The 20,438-nt window shown below is 35.9% G+C and overlaps 2 protein-coding genes across 3 annotated transcripts; both read right to left on the bottom strand.

The window, feature by feature from the left end:
- Positions 1-2,127: 2,127 nt before the first annotated feature.
- Positions 2,128-3,017, bottom strand: LOC139898889 (small ribosomal subunit protein uS10m-like). Its single transcript, XM_071881689.1, has one exon. It carries the CDS (start codon positions 2,677-2,679, stop codon positions 2,221-2,223), a length of 459 nt encoding a protein of 152 aa, XP_071737790.1. The 5' UTR covers positions 2,680-3,017; the 3' UTR covers positions 2,128-2,220.
- Positions 3,018-4,918: 1,901 nt separating this feature from the next.
- On the bottom strand, positions 4,919-9,468 carry LOC139898888 (protein kinase STUNTED-like). 2 transcript variants are annotated; one of them, XM_071881687.1, is made up of 10 exons: positions 9,169-9,468; positions 8,927-9,018; positions 8,584-8,836; positions 7,844-8,494; positions 6,949-7,197; positions 6,705-6,862; positions 6,124-6,203; positions 5,841-5,988; positions 5,601-5,750; positions 4,919-5,468 (listed from the first exon to the last, which is right to left on the bottom strand). In XM_071881687.1, the coding sequence occupies exons 1-10, from the start codon at positions 9,341-9,343 to the stop codon at positions 5,181-5,183; spliced, it is 2,244 nt and encodes a 747-aa protein (XP_071737788.1). In that variant the 5' UTR covers positions 9,344-9,468; the 3' UTR covers positions 4,919-5,180. The 2 variants fall into 2 exon arrangements, with proteins under 2 accessions (XP_071737788.1, XP_071737789.1); XM_071881688.1 differs by having other exon boundaries at positions 9,208-9,468.
- Between the last annotated feature and the right edge of the window lie 10,970 nt (positions 9,469-20,438).

Below are 20,438 nucleotides of genomic sequence, written 5' to 3'. Positions count from 1 at the left end.
GAATCAAATTTCCATGGATTTTAAAATCTGCCTGAATTAAATTTAGGCTCAAAACGACAGTCAAGACGCCAATAAATCGACACTTGCTAATGACTCAAAAATTTCCATAGGTCTTGAAAAATGTAGTGTTTCCAAATTGAATTCGGTATTGGTTGCGAAACTTAATTGACCATAGTTTCTTGAATCACTAAGAAATGTATATGGAAATGATAGACCATTAAACCCAACACACGACCTTTGTCCATGTTTCCAAGGTCGCGGGTATTCCAAGAGGCTAACATCATGCTTTCGAAAGATCTAAATTTGTATCGCATACATTTATAATTACAATTCGCATATCGTGTACTATTCTTTTTATAATTACAATTCGCTTATCGTGTACTATTCTTTTATTAATGGAAAGATTCAAAAGTACCAAAAAAATTTACTAGTGGGCAGGTGATGTAGAGAAAAGAAAAAGGAAAAAAAAAATAGAAACTAAAAAGAAAAAAAAAAGTTTATTTAATAAAAAACCTTATATAATTGAGGATGACGTTATCCTGACATCATGTATAGATGATATTGATAATGATAATAAGATAAACAAGAAACCGAAAGATCTAAATATGTATCGCATTATAAGCTATAAACTGGCGTACCCATATAACCAAACTTTGATCATCCTTTGGATATTCGTTGCTTATTGGTTTCCTTCCACTTAGACCACTCCCAACCATGACGCCGTCATGGGCACTTCCTCAGCGCCACATCAGCTTTCTCTCTCCTCCTTTCTCACCACTTCCTCCCATAACACTCCCATAACACACCATTGCCAACCATGATATACTTCATCCTCATCACATACCCCACAAAATTAATTAAATACATAAGGTACAAGGTGTTTATGCTGAGGTACAAGTAAATAATGCAAAGAATTAAAGAAAGAGACAATCTCCTCGTGCTGGAAGAAGTCTTGGGGAAGAAAACTTGCAGGGCGAGAGAAGTGAGGGCGAGGTGAGGGCTTGTGAGGGCATACCATTGCCAATGGAGCCCTCGAGGAAGTGCAAGGAGGGCGGACCGATGGCTCACCGTTGGGAGTGGTCTTAGAAGCTCAAGAAGTACAACAGCAAACACGTATACATTTTTCTTCTCCGTAACTTTTTCGTGCGTAAAATACTCAGGAGCTAGATAACAGCATCATAATCATAATTTCCATTTCCAATAAGTATATTAGCCAACCACTAGGAATAGCATTGCTGACATCATCCTTTTATTTATTTGTTTATTTTTCTTTTTTTTAAAATTTTTGATATTTGAGCTCAAATTTTATTTTTCGGCCCAAACAGTATTTGGCCCAACGGAGTGGGCCATCGAACCTCCATCTAGTTTCATATAAACTTGAGAAGTACAACACCAAAAGCGAATTTTTTTTTATACAAACTTTGTCAGTTAATTCAATATAACTTTACTTTTAAGTTTGACACATAAACTCAAAAAAATTAAAGCAGTGAATACAAACCCGAATGTGCCAGCAACATTGGTACAGGTTATATGCAGTCCAGTCGGATTAGCCCATTTAGCAAGTCCAAAATCAGAGAGCTGAAATAAGCAAAACAACATAATTAGGCATATACCAGATAGACACAATTGGTCAACTGTGGTGTTTTTCACTAAACGGTCTCCGTCAGTAGTGTCATCTTCTATATGGGCGGGTTTTGCCTCTTGTGTCTATAAGTCTATCCATACATTATAAGCGTGTTTGATGGATTGGATTATTTGATAGATGGTTAAAACTTTTGATTTTGGTTGCATATTTCACACTCACAAAATAGTATAAGCAAAGTAGGTCGTCACGCAACAAATTTACAGGCATAAAATGAAATGGATCCCAAATTGAAGAATCACGACGTAATTAGGTTCGAAGCAGAAATATGTCAGACCTTACACCCCGTAGCTATTTTAATGAACCAAACAAAAGAAAAGATTAGCTAACAAAAAGATCAAATCGAGGCTGTTACTGTATCAACGCGCAATCAATTCCAACAAGGCAACAACCAACAAGGTATGCTAAACAGGACAGTGCATAGATTAAAGAATTCAAAAAGAAAGGTAAATTCAGTCATGATCCAAAAGGGCCATTATTACAGCGAGTATACAACTACTTCGCTAACTGTCTATTTTGACCGTTACTCAAGTGCCTTTCTAACGAACTTTATTTCTTGCAAAACCGATAACTGCAACTCATTCTTCAACTTTATCATCTTTAGAGACATCATCCTTCAGATGAAGAATTTGCAGAAGCTTTTCTTTATCCAGCCGAGTTTTGATAGAAACCATAATTTCAAATTGAGCTCCGAAGATTCGTTGACGTTTTAACCAGAAAAACTTGTTGCGCAATTCATGCCTTTTTGTTTCCATAACCAAAATCTCTTTGTTGATTTTCATTTGAAATTGCTCTCTTGCTTTCTTATGAACATGAGGCGATTTGTTCATGGTGAATAACGATTTCGTTGACCGCAATCCAATCTTACACGTTTCAGGTGGAAGCTCCCAATGAAGGTTTTTGTCAATCGATTCGAACGATCGAATCAGTATCTGCATTTTCGTCGTGGTATCGGATTTCGATCTCCTCATTTCGTTCCGGATAATCACATTACCCATACAATTTTTTAACAAAATATTTCTAAGATGAGAAGCCATAACAGTTCACAGCAGCGTTCCTATTAATTTTCTGGTCAAATCAAATTAAAATCAGTTTCACAATAATTTTAGCTGATTCAATAAGCATAACACAACACAACTATACGATTTAAATTCTCTCAACAAATTAGTAAAAACTCAATGAACGCTAATGTAAAATCAACAGTCTGTTTCAAATACACAACATTATTAGCGAAAGAAACATTTAAGATCCATGTGGCTGAGAGCCCTCACAGCCCAGGCACAACGACGCAATTATCAGGGAAAGTTTATATAAATTAAACATTTACAAGCTGTTAATCACTTCATTTTCAACAATAGATCAAAATTAAAAATGATACTCGAGATACAAACGGAGAGAAGTACGCGAGGAAAGAGCCAGATCAATTGTTAGGTTTTAATTTGGGAAGAGTTCAAAAGTGGCTTGTATTGGGCTGGTGTAAACTTCAATGGGCCCAAATTTTGGGCCCATAATATAATACTTAACTAGAAAACAAACAGATAAATGATGGAGAAAAAGAAGCGGAAAAGTAGATGTATACGTACTACAAGAGTGAAGCAGTTAGCGATTGAATACCATTAATTAATTGAATAATTAAGGATTGGGAACCCCGTGACTTATCATTTATTTCATCGACACTCATCATTTGCACACATACACACACGCGTTCGGGAGGAAACCCGAATCGCATTACAGGAACCTGATTCTTTAACCATCTCGAGGGGCAGACGGACCGGATTTGAATCCTGAATGGATTCGGGAGAAAACTCCCTGGAGTCAATCTGGATATCCATATTTCAGGCAGATTAATTAATAGGGTGGGCAGAGCGAGGCTCGAACCAAGATTAGTGTCTTCCTTTTATTTATATTATATGCTAAGAAAATATGTTGTGAAGTCAGAATTGGTTTTCTGAAGTAAAAAAACGTTTTAGGTATGAGTGGAAAGAAATAATTTACGTCTAAGAGACTAACGAGTCCAAGCAAATGTGCCAAAAGGGCAAAAGTTGGTCATGTGCAAGGATGCAATATGGACCATTCGGTTTCTGCTTTTTTTTTTTTATAAATTATAAAATAAACCAAGTGACGAATCTAATTTCTAAACGTCCTACTAGCATATATAGGAAACTTTTTTTAAGAATGAGTGGAATATATATCTAATATTTATAAACTATATATTACTTATGATATTACGTATAATATAACATAAATAAATACTACTTAATGTGTTAGGACGAATATTTTATCCAAACGCATACAATCTAACTACGAATAATACATATTTATGTTTTCACCCTTTCAAACTACGAATAGTACTTATTTATGTTTTTGCCCTTTCATCGAGTCACCCTTGCTTGTGAGATTTTAATATTGAGTCACATCTGCTAGTGAGATTAAAATATGATTGATAGATCTCTAATGTCAACCATTTCGGTTTCAATAATTATTTTAAGTCGCTCTAAATATATCAATTTGTCAATTAGTTGCATAACATAAATATATGAGGTGATTAATTGATATAGCTCCCATCTTTCCTGTATAAATCATTTTTGTTATCCTCTTCTCCAATCTTTCTTATAATTAAACACATTGAATTGATTGATGATTGATTGACAAGTCGCTTAAGGGCATATTTACTTACCACTTACTAATCTGTTTCTGTATAACTTTTAATTCAATAAGTAAAATTGTTATTTCTTTTTCACTTTATCTGTCACTTAATCTGAAAATTTGTCTATTTCCAGAAGACATAAAATGAGACACTCTTCCAGAATAAAAGGCTAATGAAAACAGAACCAAATTAAGAAAGAAAAAAAAGGTAAACCCAAAATACTTATCAATACGTTAAACAAGAAGAAGTTGCGATGTGGTCCAGCGGTTGGTGGCCTGTCTCCTTTAGGGGAGGTCGGGAGTTTGACCCCCGTTGGCTACATATTAAAAACACAATTTCATCCCTGCCATGAAGTATCCACCCATGACACCTTTCTCATATCGTTTGGGGAGGTAAAGGGGAGGGGGTTTTACTTGGCTGTGCCCTTAGATCGGTTTCAAGGTTTCCTCCCGGGCAGCGATGGGGGCGGGGTTATTATCGCTGCATCGGCATAGTCGAAACGAGAGATGATCGCAACGGGTGGTGTAATCCCCCTCGGGTGATCCCAATCGCTGTTCAAAAAGAACAAAAAAAAAAAAAAAAAAAAAAGTTAAACAAGAAAAGAAATCACAAGCATGAAGCATCAAAAATATGATGACCGTTTATTAGCTATTTTAACTATGATAAATAAGAAACATGTTTTCACACTTGATCACCAAAACAAAAGGAAAAAAGAAAAAAGAAAAGTAATGCTCATTGTGATTGAGGTTCAGTTAACTTCAACTGATAAGATGGAACAAGGAGGAGGTCTACAACACCACCAAACAACAACCTCTCATCCATCAACCACCATTAACAACAAATCCAATGGCTCCAATTTATAGTAATTATTAAATTAATTATTACTACAAATTAATCGAAACTTGACGAACGGCTCCATCTTCCTCGAAGATATTCCTCCAACGATACGTTTTCTTCGATACTGCTCATGGAAAGAGACGAGTCTTCGATATCAAGTAACGCAAGATTAAGATGTGACCATATAAGATTTGATTGCAAACTAAACCCCTCATCTTCTAACCCCTCTGTTTCTTCAGGTATATTGCTAATATGTAATCGTGTATCCGACCCATCCGAAGAGTCAAGTTCTAGCCGAGCCCATTTTGTCACTTCAACGTCACCTTGTAGCAGTTTTAAAATCTGCATCATGGTAATCAAGTCAGATTAAATTAATAAACTTTTTGTATTTATATTCACACCCTAAGAGCATTACCATGTTTTATTTATTTATTAAATTCGGTTAACTGCTATTAGTATTTTAAAAGGACTTACAGTGCCCATGTGGGGCCTAGCACGCGGTGCACGTCTGATACAGAGCGTAGAAGCAAGAGCCATTCTCTCGATCTGGTCGGCATCATAATCATCCCCCATGCCCGGGTCTAACAATCGTGCAAATTTCCCACTATTCAGAATTGGCTTCGCCTGCACAGCACAAATCTTGTATTTAATAACATAAACAAGAAACCAACAGATCTAAATATGTATCACATTATAAGGTATAAACTGGCGTACCCATATAACCAAACTCTGTTCACCCTTTGGATATTCGTTGCTTATTGGTTTCCTTCCGGTTAGAAGCTCAAGAAGTACAACACCAAACGCGTATACATCTATCTTCTCCGTAACTTTTCCATGCGTAAAATACTCAGGAGCTAGATAACTGCATCAAATAAGTTGATGAACTAATTATTAACTAAGTGAAGTTCTTTTCATATAAACTTTGTCAGTTAATTCAATATTACTTTACTTTTAAGTTTGACACATAAACTTTAAAATTAAGGCGGTGAATACAAACCCGAATGTGCCAGCAACGTCAGTACAAGTTATATGCAGTCCAGTCGGAGTAGCCCATTTAGCAAGTCCAAAATCAGAGAGCTGAAATAAGCAAAACAGCGTAATCAGTTTTAGGGTGTGTTTGATAAAACTGAATGATTCAGCGTTGAATGGTTCATAATATGAATGATGCAAAGGTTCAGTTGATTCTGAATGACAATAAGATTCTGAATTAACAATGTGAATGATATAAAATTACCTTAATAACCTTTTGCACGAATAAAAAAACAATATACTTGTTTAATAAGCGTTCTTGATATAATTTAGAGAGGATATTACGTATAATTTAGGTGCTTAATGATTAAGAGATTAGAGTATTTCAATTATGAATTGTTCAACACTTAATGTTGAACCATTCAGCATCATATGTCATTCAGAGGTCGGAAGAATGCTGAATGGTTCGGCATTCAGAGCGCTGAACTGAGCGCTGAACTATTCAATCAAGAGGTAATCATCCAATAACTAAAGCAGCCAGATTTGAACATAAAAAATTATAGTAATGAATATGTTGAAAAATGGATTAAATGTCCAGGTAAAACAGACCTGTGGCTCAAAATCATCAGATAACAAGATATTCGACGATTTAACATCTCGGTGGATCACGGGTTTCTCACATTTACTGTGCAGATAAACAAGTGCCTCAGCCACACCCACAGCAACCTTATAACGTTCACACCATCCAAATTTTGTATTGTCCCCTCCTGATTTTTAATTTTTAGAAAATGACTTGCAACAAAAATATAAAATATAACATAAAAAGTGAAATATACCACAAAACTTAGCATACCATGCAAATTATCTTCAAGGCTTCCTCTTGATAGAAGATCATAAACCAAAAGTAGTTTATTGTCTTCAAAACAAAACCCGAAAAGGGAAATAATATTTTGATGGTGTAAAGCAGTAATGATTTCGATTTCTAACACGAACTCTTTTAGTACATCTTCAGACGCCTTCGAGATTTTAACAGCCACTTCTCGGCCATCAGGAAGACAAGCTCTGTACACATGACTGTTCCCTCCTTCACCGATTATATTCTCTACATAATTTAACAAATAATTAATTAACATAACCATTAATAAATCTCACTTATATATAGTGAACACTATTGTAAAAGCCGGCCGAGTCGGCTGACGTGTCGGTTTGGGACTAGCCAGTCCCGTTTCGCACAGAAACACCTAAGAAGTCGGTCAACACCAAAAAAATCGGGTCAAAGTCTGGTCTGAGTCGGTCAAAGTAAAAAAAAAGGTAGAAGGTTTTCCCTGTTCAGGTTATCCGGGAGGGCGAGTAATCCGACCCTATACTCTGATGTATGCAGCCCAGTAGGATTACTCCCTGGCTGTTTCCAACCCATCCCTGGCCACCACTAAATATTCGCCCTATACGGGATTCGAACCTGAGACCTCTTGCAAGGAACTCAAGCCCCAACCATTGGATCTAGCGATGGTTAGTCGGTCAAAGTCAAAGTTGTTCAAAATTTTAATATATTTTAAAATTAGATGTTGTGCCCTATATCTATCTATTTTTGATATATTTATGTGTAATAAATATATATATGTTTAATTTTATTTATTACTAAAAGACAACGTTGGTCAACGTCCAACTCGACCGACTCATCGTCCCGATTAATTCGTCTCATAACGTTTGTAACCTTGATAGTGAATAAACATAACAAAGAAACAAACCAGGCTTGAAGTTCGCCGTTGATGTTGCTAGTTCTTCAAATTTGAACAATCTACAACTACTCGAGTATCTTTCATGAAGGCCCTCGAGTTCTTCTGGTAAACTTATCGCATCACTATTCGATGAAGAACTCGATTCAAATTGATTCTCGTCACCATGAACCACAATAGCTTCATCTTCATCATTTAAAGATCTGTCTATTTTATTATCAATTGTTTCATCACTCGAATAATTAGTAATTAGTAACTGGTTTCTAACGGGCAACCTCATCGCCCATTCAACCACAGATATTTGACGAACAGGTGATTGATCCGACGAAAGTCTTTTCGAAGAAATGGCTCGTCGAAGTAACGGCCAACCAGGTTTCAGTTCAGGCAAACTTTTAGAAGCTTCTAGAAGCTTCTTTTGTACAGGAACTAAAGCCATACGATTTCCATCGTTATGATCACCATTTTCATCAAGAATACAAGCAGCGGTTGGATTAACTGAATCCGGTGAGCAAATTGAACAATTGTATTTTAATCCATTAGCTAACTCCAATTTCTTGCAACCAAATTGATTGCATTTATTTCCCTCATTTTCATTTTTTAATAACTTAGGACTCGTACAAAAAGATCTATGAATCACGCTCAAGAATCGGTTTTTATGATGATCTGCAAAGTAACCATGTATACCAAAGTCACACTTAACATCAATTTCGAGTCTTGTTTAATATTTACCCAAAAATAGTTAATTTTTTTACCTTTGGCACCGACATTTGACGGTGATGAAGGGGAGTCCCTATGAAACACGATTTTACCATTATTAACAGCAACAATTGAATAATTCTTTGATAATTTTCTAGCACAATATTTTGCAACAGAAGATGATGATCTGATTGCATGATGAGTTGTTGCAGTTCCAACAATAACCTCATTAGCACCACTAGATTTCGCTTCCCGTACGATAATCTTTCGAATTGAACCACCTCTACATATCTTTAACTTAAGATCAACCTACATATCCCCAATTTAATTTCACTGTTATCCATTTAAAAGGCCTAATTTATGTACTAAATGTCAACAAACAAATAAATAAATTCAAACCTGTTTGAGGTTACAAAATCCATCATAAACAGCAAGAATTGAATCAAATGCTTTCACCAGTGATAACAGTGATGATTTTCCATCATGGTCCACTAATTACTCACACAATAAATAAATAAATTAAATTAAAATTAAAACTAACCAATAACCCTAGACCAATTATTTGAAAAGATGTCAGCTTTACAACAAGAACTAATAATAAAAATAAAAAAAGACAACAATAATTATAATTTAATTATTACCATTATTGGATAAAATATGAAGAGCAATAACATGATCACCAGGATGAGCTGCTTTAACTAAAGCCCAGGTCAAAAGCTCTCTGCTTTCTGAATCTAATTTAACTCCGACGACTATTGTTCGACCTCCGGCGATATTCCGGCCATCATGTTCTCCGGCGAGCTCAGGTTGAGTCATCTTTAACGGACTTTATATGATAATTTGTAGGATAGTAGTATAGTACTATTATCTTTCGGGGTTATAGATTGTGTACTAATGACATAATTTGGATTGTCATTAAGAGAGAATTATGGTTTTCTTTGTTTTGGGGCTGGCTGTTGAATAAAGAATGTCAGCTGATGAAATGCAAGTAGTGTGGGTGGAACCCACCGTTCATTTTTTGAGATTTAATATAGAGTGATTCGGAGTAATAATTAAATAATTTTTTTAAGGAAAATTATAAATTAAATATATTCAATAAAAAAACAATGTTTTTACTATTTATAGTATTATTTTAATACTAAAATTCGATTTTCCAAAAAGACCCTTTAACTTTGATCAAAATATAAATCGGCCCCCAACTTTAGTCAAAATACAAATCAGCCCCCCAATCAGGGGGCAAAACGTCAAATCAAAATTCTCACAAAAATCTTAAATAAACTCCACCCAAATTTTCAACGGGTGATATCTTCTCGCTCGCCGCGAGTTAAATTTTTTCAACAATACCGTTCAACTCGAAATAATTTTACGAACACAATGCAACTAACTACTCGCAAAACGGATATTTTTTTAAAAAAACGCTAAATAGTTAGGTCCACCTTTCATATACGTTGGTTTTTTCTTTTTTTCAAACACTGAATTTTTCATTAGAACTTGCTTTGGAGTTCCGCTGCGAAACGCGGAGTCCTTAACTTGTTATACATATATACAATTGAGCAAACTTGGGTTAATATTCATGAATAGTAATCCACTTCCATGCTTATAGTAGTTGTACGTTCCGCTTAACTCGTTGTACTCAATATACAATTGAGCAAATTTGGGTTACTATTCATGAATAGTAACCCACTTCCATACTTATAGTAGTTGTACGTTCCGCTTAACTCGTTGTACTCACGAGCATTCTTTAATATCAAATGTCAAACACCCCAAACTCCAAGGGTTAAAATGAAAATTACATATTTCTAAATAAAAAAACTTAAAAAAATCACTCAAATTTTCAACAGACCACATCTTCTCGCTCGCCACACGTTATATTTTTCCAAAACCACGGTTCAACTCGAAATAATCTTACAAACACAACGCAACTACCTATACACAAAATGGACGCTTTTCAGAAAACGCTAAATATCTCGGGCTACAATGTTTTATGGTGCATTATTAAATTGTGTTAATATATTCCGGATGTTACAGTCATGTTGGACAACGTTCGCTAACTCCAAGTGTAGGAAAGACACTCCAAGATCAAAAAGAGCATGTGATTATGCAATGTATGCAAACTCATATAATAACCTTTTGTATGTAACAACCAACAACTTTTTGCGATAACCTGTGACTTTTCTAAATTCTTAAGTTTACCGCAGCATCGCGCGCGCAGTGGACCAATTGCTTGTTATATATATATATATATATATATATATATATATATATATATATATATATATATATATATATATATATATATATATATATATATATATATATATATATATATATATATATATATATATATATTCAATCAGATAGAAAAAATATTGAACATCATTTGCGATTTAGATTTTTCAATTATTTTAGGTAATAAATAAATAATGTTACTGGTAACACAAAAGAAATCTTGGTTTAGTGCTTGGAAGCCGGTATACTATCCTACAGGTTTGTGGATCGAATCCCAGCACTTACTTGTTCACTTTTTTTTTAATTTATTCCTACAGGGCTCTAAATATTGTTAGGCTTTATATGTATATTCAGTTAGAAAAATATGGAACAACAACTTCCAATTGATTTTTGATTTTAATTTTTTGATTATTTCCGTTACTAAATAAATAATGTTTTATTGATAATACAAAAGAAATCTTGGTTTAGTGGCTCGAAGCGGCTATAGTATCCTACAAGTCTGTTGAACGAATCCCAGCGCTTAGACCAGTTGTAACGAGGGAGTATCAACGCCGTTGGTGCCTATGTGGCAGGCCGGAAACGCCACCTTTTGGTCGTATCTAGGCGTTGCATACTCCTGTTTGCTGTTTTGGCCATATGGTGAATTGTGATTCGACTGAAAAATGTATCCGTTGATTTGCTGTTTAATAAAAAAAATTAATTTTAATTTATATATATATATATATATATATATATATATATATATATATATATATATATATATACACATACATACATACATACATACATACATACATACATAATACATACATACATACCTAATCTAATATATCATTTTACACACAAAAATTTCTCTCTTTCTCTCTTTCTTTATTTCGTTCTTTAGTTATTTTAAAAAACACATACAATGGAAAATGCATACAGAATGTTCGATATTATCATTAATGATTCCGATGATTAAAAAATTGGTTAATTTTGTAAAGAGTTTAACGGAAGAAGAAGTGGAGGGAGAAGCGAGTCACGAGTCCCTCGAACACGGTTTTATATTCCAATGGATCGTGAAGATGCGGCTGTGAGGTTATACAATGATTATATTGCGGAAACACCAGTGTATCCGAAAAAAATTCAAACGACGTTACCGAATGAGTCGTGAATTATTTCTCTGAATCATCGAAGGTATATCTAACTTTAGTAGTACCAATATTCTCGATTATTTTATGTATTTTAGGGAACGCCCAGATGCAGTTGGTCGTCAAAGTTTGACGATCCTACAAAAGTGCACCGCGCCCATACGTCAAATGGAGTATGGAACTACACCGGATTTGTTTGACGAATACATAAAATTTGGTGAGAAAACGGTTGCTTTATGTCTAGATACTTTTTGTAGATGCGTATTTCATTTGTTTGCTCCAGAGTATTTGAGAAAACCAACCGCCGATGATATTGCTCGACTTTATAATTTTCACGCACAAAAATATGGTCTACCGGGTATGCTCGGTAGTATTGATTGTATGCATTGGCAGTAGAAGAATTATCCAATTGCGTGGCAAGGACAATGTATACTAGATGTAAGATTCTGTTTACCCAGAAGGGTGGGACGCAGTCCAAATTGGCGGGACGCCGTCCCGTTGTGAAGGGCTGGACGCCGTCCAGTTATCTGGACGCCGTCCAGATTAACTGGCGGGCCAGCTGTCTTGTTTTTAGACATCACAAATGGGTATTTTGGTAATTTGAAACAACTCAACCCGTATTCCATACGATATTTTTTTTTTTAAATAATACACATTTACGCGCCAATTAAATATGTAAACCATTCCACACGTTTCGTTAAAACATACAACAAGTTTAGTGTTTACAAAAGGCACAAAGGCCATTAACGAATGTGATACAAGTTTGACCAATACAAAAATGATAGTTTTAAACCAAACAACACATCGAGCATGGTTTGGGACTAAACTACCCAAAACGCTAGGCCAACTTCCAAAAGCTCCAACATAACATCATCATGGGACACCTAGTGCCCAACAACCCCCTTGCCCTTGTCCACACCTGCATCTAAAAAGATAAACAACGAGAGGGGTAAGCTAATGCTTAGTGAGTGCAACAATTATACGTTTACATATACAACCTACTTACTTGCAATCACTTACGCATTTACCGCATACATGCTAGCATTTTAAGTAATCATACCATCATAAGTATAACACTAAACCTTCCACCATACGAGCTAGCATAACAATAGCATATAGTTTAAACAATATAATACGCTACGATTCACACACACACAACCATGGTTAACCAAACGAACGAGGGAACGGTGTTTAAAGACCGTCGGAGTTCATAACAACCATTAGTGCACTTAACACTTCGTACACTAACCCCACGGGTGGCATCTTAACACCTCGATACTTCACCCCGGGTGGTGCCTTAACACTTCGACACTTCACCCCGAGTGGTGTCTTAGCACATCGACACTTCACTCGTTACATCTTTCGAAGTGGCATCTTAACACATCGATGCTTCACTCCCGAGTGGTGTCTTAACACTTCGACACTTCACTCGCCACGTAAGAAGTGGTGTCTTAACACATCGACACTTCACAACTCAACTACACAAATAAATACATCATATATGCACGCATATAATTATTCCACTCACCTTAGCACTTCGGTGATGATTATGCACTTCCGAGCTTCAAAGCAAAGTACCTAATACATTAAGTACAATTTCAATACACAACTAGTGGAATCAACCACATTACACCTACTTGAGCATTTAATGACCCAACTCGCATTAAATGACTCAAACACACCACAACCGCCCCTTTAATGGCCAAGACTCGACTTTAATCACTAAAGCTAGTGAATTAAAGTCTAGTAACTTCAACTAGCACCAACTTAGGGTAATCCATACCCAATTCACCCAAACTAGGTCAACATTAGTCTTTTGACCCATTTTAACTCTTACACTACCAAACTTGTCAAACATGACCTATTTACCATTTCAACAACATTTTAACAAGTGTTTAATGCTTAACAACACCATCAACACTTACAAATCCTATTTTCATTAGACCAAACCCTAGCTTGTGGCTATTAGGGTTTCATTACAACCACATAACCCAAATTCGCCCATTTTACCCTCAAATGGGTCAAACAAGTCTCTAGTAACCAAAACCCTAGCCATTAACCAATTAAAACTCAAAACTTAGAGTTAGAACTTACCGAGACTTTCAACGCGTAGCTAGAGACAAGAGGAACAACTTTAATTCTTGCTCCAAAGATCAACCCTTAATCCTTCACTCTCAAATCTCACTTTTAATCCAAATGGGTTTTAAGTTTTGGGAGAGAAATTGGAAAGAAAAGAGAAAAGAAATTAAATGAAATGGATAAGTGGCTGGGATTTAATTCTCCCATCAGATTTATACGCCAAATTACCAATTTGCCCCTTAAAGTCATTTAATTTGAGCTAAAACCGGATTCTGTCCAGCAGGACTATCGCGGCGCGACATAATTCGTCGCGGCGCGACATACAACGGGAAAATCAACCCTCCTTAACTCACTTTCTGATCTTGGTTTGCTTGCAATGCCGCGGCGCGGACCCATTTGTCGCGGCGCGGCATAAGACTGCATCTGAACAGTTCGACCATCATAAACAAGTTTCGGCTTAATTTAATTTGTACATTCCAAACCCGCTTCCTATTTTCACCTTGCCTTCAACAATAGTCTCACAAGACTTAACGCTAACTAAACCCACATATACACTTGCATATGCACACATTATCAAGTATACATTTATATATATCTATACGTATATTCATACATTTACACATAAGCTAACGAGTTATAAACGTACAAATGATTAAGTATGTACCTTTCAATACGTACGGAAAAAACGGGATGTTACATAATTTCACTTTGTGGACAAAATAAAGGCCCTAGTTCAGTTTTGGATCACCATTTACTCCATCTCCAACAACCACACCTCTTCCAATTCAATTTAGAGAGAGAAAAGGGTTTCTAGAGTGAGAGAGTGATATTGCTCAAAATAGACATATCATTAGTCATAATATCAAGTCCTATCGTCGGTTATTTCATACGAATTCCATTTATATTCCGTTGTATTGTAATTAAGCATAGAATCATTGTATACTTGAAGAAATGTTGAATATAATGAATGAAACAACTCAAAGATCAAAACCAGAACAAGAAACGAAGAAACAGAAAAGTGCACCGAGGGTGTGCACTCCGCGCACGCAACCGCGCACGACAAAATTTGATCAGAAAGTTGCTAAAACAAAACATAAATGCGCACCGTGCAAAATTGAAGAGTGCACCCCGCACACTATAGTGCGCACCGCGCACGTTCTCGGCGCACGCCCCCCTTTTCGTCTGTAAAGCAGATATGAGACGTGCAATCAAGCTGTAAAGTAAAAGGTGGTAGGTGGCTAGTGCGCCCCGCGCACCTACTTTTGTGCGCGCCGCACACGCTTGCTTTTCCAGCTATATTCTTCCTTTTTAAGCCCCTTTCCAGCTTCATTCTTGACACACCAGTTCACAGTCATTTTCAGAGGCTAAGGTTACGATTCAAGGTGATCCTTGGAGTAATCCAGGATCACCTAATCCATCATTTCAATCCGGAATCAAGAATCATGAGGATCATCATCCAAGATTGCTTCAAGAGGTCGATTCTTGTTAGTTCAATGAATTCTATCTTTGTTTCCAGTTTGTTATTGTCTTTAATTATGATTGTTAGCTAATTCTTTTTATGCTTGTCTAGAAAAATAACCGAGATGTTGATTGTTTACTTTTGTTGATTGATTGTTCTTATGCATGATAGTTTGATGTTTGAATAAAAGAACCATTCTTGTTAAGTTTAGTCTTTTCGATTCAATTAGTTAGTATACTTGTTCAACTAAGAAACATCATCTTGTTGATTTAGTATATCGATTTACACCTAGTGACACGTATTTGCCCGTCTTTGACCAAAAGGGGTAAGTTGTGTTCAAACGGTTAATCTCTATAGGAATGTAAGAATGACTCTTGTAGATACTTTCGGATAGCTTAATTGATATGTGTAGTTGTCTAGGAGAATGATCACTTCCCTAGAATCTGTTATGCATATTTTCACTACTCGATTCCATATAACTAATAAGTGTTAGTAATTTGCCTTATCTAGTGACGTTTATAGGGATCCTATTACTATACTAAATTGATTACTTGGGTTGGGTGAATTGGGCATTTAACCGGACCAAGGGAATGAACTAAGCTAAACCATTAGTTGACATAGGAGTGGATCATGATCAATACATCATTGGCATGATCATCATTCAAGTCTTTAGACTAGTTGAATTAGTTAATTACAAATAGGAGGTCTTAGATGACAAGAACATCACTTGCGTCATGTAATACCGTTTGTGTATTTGCGCAAGACTATTCTTGGTAAACCAATTAATTAGTTCTCATGCATAGTCAATCAATCCGGTCCTAAACCTAAAACAACAATCAACATCGAGGGTAAAAAGTCTAGATGAGCATATTTGTTTTATTTGATATAAAAACTATCTTTTCATTTTTATAAATCTAAAATACCAAAAATATTGTCTTTTGAACTTATTCGTTTATTGATTTGTCCATCGTTAAAGGGCAACCCAGTATCTTGTATTTGTTTGATTTCATTTATTTTAGCTTAATCACAATTTAGTTTATACAATCTTAACTTGCACATATAACTGTTCTTGGAACGATACACGGATTTTACCATTATCTATACTACTACACGATCGGGTACACTGCCCGTTAGTGTGTGTAATCTTTAAAACCGGTATTTTCCATACAATTTCATACATTAATTCTTATACCGCGTTTCACACACCAAGTTTTTGGCGCCGCTGCCGGGGACAGTTTTAGTAATTCGAGATTGTTGACTAAGTTGTGATTATTATTATTATTATTATTTTAGATTTTATCATTTTTTTAGATTTTTTTATTATTTTTTTATCACTGTTTAGTGTCGGTGCTTTTATTCTTTTCTAGTTTTTGTCAGTTGCAGGTAAATGGTTGACCACAGGAATATGACAATGGGTGAGAGAATGAGAGTAGAACGGAGGAAACTAATCAAATTATATTTATCTCCTAGTATTACCAACAAGGGGTACCAAGAGAAAGAAGAAGATGAAGTTGTGGTTAACACTAAAAACATGTCTATGATAGAAAGGATGATAGTCGAAGGTTTCTGCCCGTGTTTTTATGGGTCTTGGCAATGTTGCATGAATTCGGACGTAAAATATTCGAGTCCCCTACCCACTATGCAACTTGCTACCGATCATTATTCACCGTTGATTCTGTTTCCGAAACATTCAAATGTGACAGAGTCCAGTCTAGCTCCACAACTTATAACTTCACAATCTATTTTGCAAGACGAACTGGTTGTTGAAAAATGTACTTGTTTAGATCCACTTTCCGAGCTTTTGCAGGGTTCCCCGAGTTACATTCTTACTCTTCTAGTTTTATAGATGAGATTGTGGTAAAGGAGGAAGACGGTTTGCTACTCGTTCTCATGGCTATTGGTTATGAACCTACAACTGAAGAATTAAAGGAATTAAAGCTGGAAATTGAGCCCCGCTCAATAGTTGAGATTCACAGCGGGTCCGCGCTTATTCCAGAGGATGTCAATTTGGGGAAGACAATCTATAAAGACCCATTTGACCAAGATCCACCAATAAGAATAAAAGTTTTACTGAAAACCGCACTTGGAGGGGAGTCATGTGTTAACCCTCAGGTTAGATTATCCTTTTTCAGGAAACTGAAAAAGGATTTATCTCATATAATATACACCACCCGAGGTGTAAATGATTGGCTCACTATTCTGATTCGTGGAACTTTTTCCACCGACTTCACGTCTCGTCCGATAAAGTGTGGGGGAGTTTAACCCCACTAGGCATTAAATTCTGGGGTCGAGTCGAGTGCATGACGCGTTAATAAAAGTGCACGATGTCTTTTAAGGTTTTAGTGACACTAGCATTAAAATTCAGCATGGTACCTATCAAATTAGAATTTGTGTGATGAAGATCAAGGAATGAAGGATACGCCATCGCTCACCTATATTCCACGATCTTCGGTTTTTGAACCTAGGTTTTTTGAACTCCTTTTTTCTCATTATTGCCCTCTCAAATTTAAATTTTACTGATTTTAAGTAATGAGGGGCATTACTTAATCTTAAGTGTGGGGGATGGTATAAATTCTCGCGGGTATTCAAACGGTATGTATGCAACTTGGCTTATTTTCGCATTTTATGAAAAATTTAAAATTTTTGAACTAAAAGTCTTAACGAAAAAGGCAAGTGTGGGGGATTATTACCATTCTTTTTGAATTACTATCACCAAAATTTTGCAAGTAAAGTGTTTTAAGGTACTTTTGGCTTAAAAGGAAAAGGAATAATGTCACTAATCCTAAAGGATGTATCTAGTTCATCCATAGAGGAAGTAAAGTCTTCCGAGTTTTTGCCTTACTTGATGTAGCATACTTCCTAAACTATATCATTTCATACCAATATCATATCACTATATAAAGGTACAGTGGGAAGAGAAAGTCTTGAACTTTTAAACCCGAAAATAAACTTGGTAGGGTAAATCCAAGTCGCTATCCAGTGCAAGACCGATTACGGTGCATAAGCTGGAGCAGGATCTGTCCCACGCGATAGCTTAGTCTTCGCAGTTTTAACCCTTGATTTAAATGTACAAATTGTCATGAAAGACCGATATTAATATCGCGTTAGGGGCACCCGGTTAAGAGTTCCATGATACTACAATCATGGAGGCGGATAGCTTGCTACTCGCCGACTGAGACTTCGGTTTTCAGTTACCCTCAACCGGAATTTGAGGTTAAAACCGAAAAACGTGTCTAGTGTAAAAACTAGCATGACATTTTCAAAATCTTAAAACGTTTTTCTAAAGATCTAATTTTCCCTAAGGATCCAAATTTTTTAAGAACTTTCACCGAAGTTCGGTTCTCCCAAGCAATCCAAATGTGTGCGCGTGTTTCATATATCGTGTGTGTAACTCAATGTGTGTGTATTCAAATTGTGTAACATGTGTTTCATATAGCGTGAGTTTGTGTTCCAAGATAATGTGTGTGTTTTGCGTGCTTCGTGTCACTAGTGTGATGTGTATTCCATGAAATGTGTTTGATTCATATATTTATGAGTTTTGTATTCGTATGATTAGAACAAGACTTGCTTGAGGACAAGCAAGAGTTAAGTGTGGGGAATTTTGATATTGATCAAAATAGACATATCATTAGTCATAATATCAAGTCCTATCATCGGTTATTTCATACGAATTCCATTTATATTCTGTTGTATTGTAATTAAGCATAGAATCATTGTATACTTGAAGAAATGTTGAAGATAATGAATGAAACAACTCAAAGATCAAAACCAGAACAAGAAACGAAGAAACAGAAAAGTGCACCGAGGGTGTGCACTCCACGCACGCAACCGCGCACGACAAAATTTGATTAGAAAGTTGCTAAAACAAAACATAAATGCGCACCGTGCAAAATTGAAGAGTGCACCCCGCACACTATAGTGCGCACCGCGCACGTTCTCCGCGTACGCCCCCTTTTTCGTCTGTAAAGCAGATATGAGACGTGCAATCGAGCTGTAAAGTAAAAGGTGGTAGGTGGCTAGTGCGCCCCGCGCACCTACTTTTGTGCGCGCCGCGCACGCTTGCTTTTCCAGCTATATTCTTCCTTTTTAAGCCCCTTTCCAGCTTCATTCTTGACACACCAGTTCACAGTCATTTTCAGAGGCTAAGGTTACGATTTAAGGTGATCCTTGGAGTAATCCAGGATCACCTAATCCATCATTTCAATCTGGAATCAAGAATCATGAGGATCATCATCCAAGATTGCTTCAAGAGGTCGATTCTTGTTATTTCAATGAATTCTATCTTTGTTTCCAGTTTGTTATTGTCTTTAATTACGATTGTTAACTAGTTCTTTTTATGCTTGTCTAGATAAATAACCGAGATGTTGATTGTTTACTTTTGTTGATTGATTGTTCTTATGCATGATAGTTTGATGTTTGAATAAAAGAACCATTCTAGTTAAGTTTAGTCTTTTCGATTCAATTAGTTAGTATACTTGTTCAACTAAGAAACATCATCTTGTTGATTTAGTATATCGATTTACACCTAGTGACAAGTGTTTGCCCGTCTTTGACCAAAAGGGGTAAGCTGTGTTCAAACGGTTAATCTCTATAGGAATGTAAGAACGACTCTTGTAGATACTTTCGGATAGCTTAATTGATATGTGTAGTTGTCTAGGAGAACGATCATTTCCCTAGAATCTGTTATGCATATTTTCACTACTCGATTCCATATAACTAATAAGTGTTAGTAATTTGCCTTATCTAGTGACGTTTATAGGGATCCTATTACTATACTAAATTGATTACTTGGGTTGGGTGAATTGGGCATTTAACCGGACCAAGGGAATGAACTAAGCTAAACCATTAGTTGACATAGGAGTGGATCAAGATCAACACATCATTGGCATGATCATCATTCAAGTCTTTAGACTAGTTGAATTAGTTAATTACAAATATGAGGTCTTAGATGACAAGAACATCACTTGCGTCGTGTAATACCATTTGAGTGTTTGCTCAAGACTATTCTTGGTAA

The sequence above is a fragment of the Rutidosis leptorrhynchoides genome, chromosome 3 (assembly GCF_046630445.1).
Source record: "Rutidosis leptorrhynchoides isolate AG116_Rl617_1_P2 chromosome 3, CSIRO_AGI_Rlap_v1, whole genome shotgun sequence".
In the NCBI taxonomy this organism is placed as follows: domain Eukaryota; kingdom Viridiplantae; phylum Streptophyta; class Magnoliopsida; order Asterales; family Asteraceae; genus Rutidosis; species Rutidosis leptorrhynchoides.
This window is presented reverse-complemented; position numbering and strand designations above follow the sequence as displayed.

Bases quoted from the DNA above. Each gene is read 5' to 3' on its own strand.
- LOC139898889 (XM_071881689.1), bottom strand. From the start codon at position 2,679: ATGGCTTCTCATCTTAGAAATATTTTGTTAAAAAATTGTATGGGTAAT.
- LOC139898888 (XM_071881687.1), bottom strand. From the start codon at position 9,343: ATGACTCAACCTGAGCTCGCCGGAGAACATGATGGCCGGAATATCGCC. The intron at 5,751-5,840 runs GTACGCCAGTTT...TGTGCTGTGCAG, and splicing joins AACAGAGTTTGGTTATATGG to GCGAAGCCAATTCTGAATAG. The intron at 5,469-5,600 runs GTAAGTCCTTTT...ACCATGATGCAG, and splicing joins CTAGGCCCCACATGGGCACT to ATTTTAAAACTGCTACAAGG.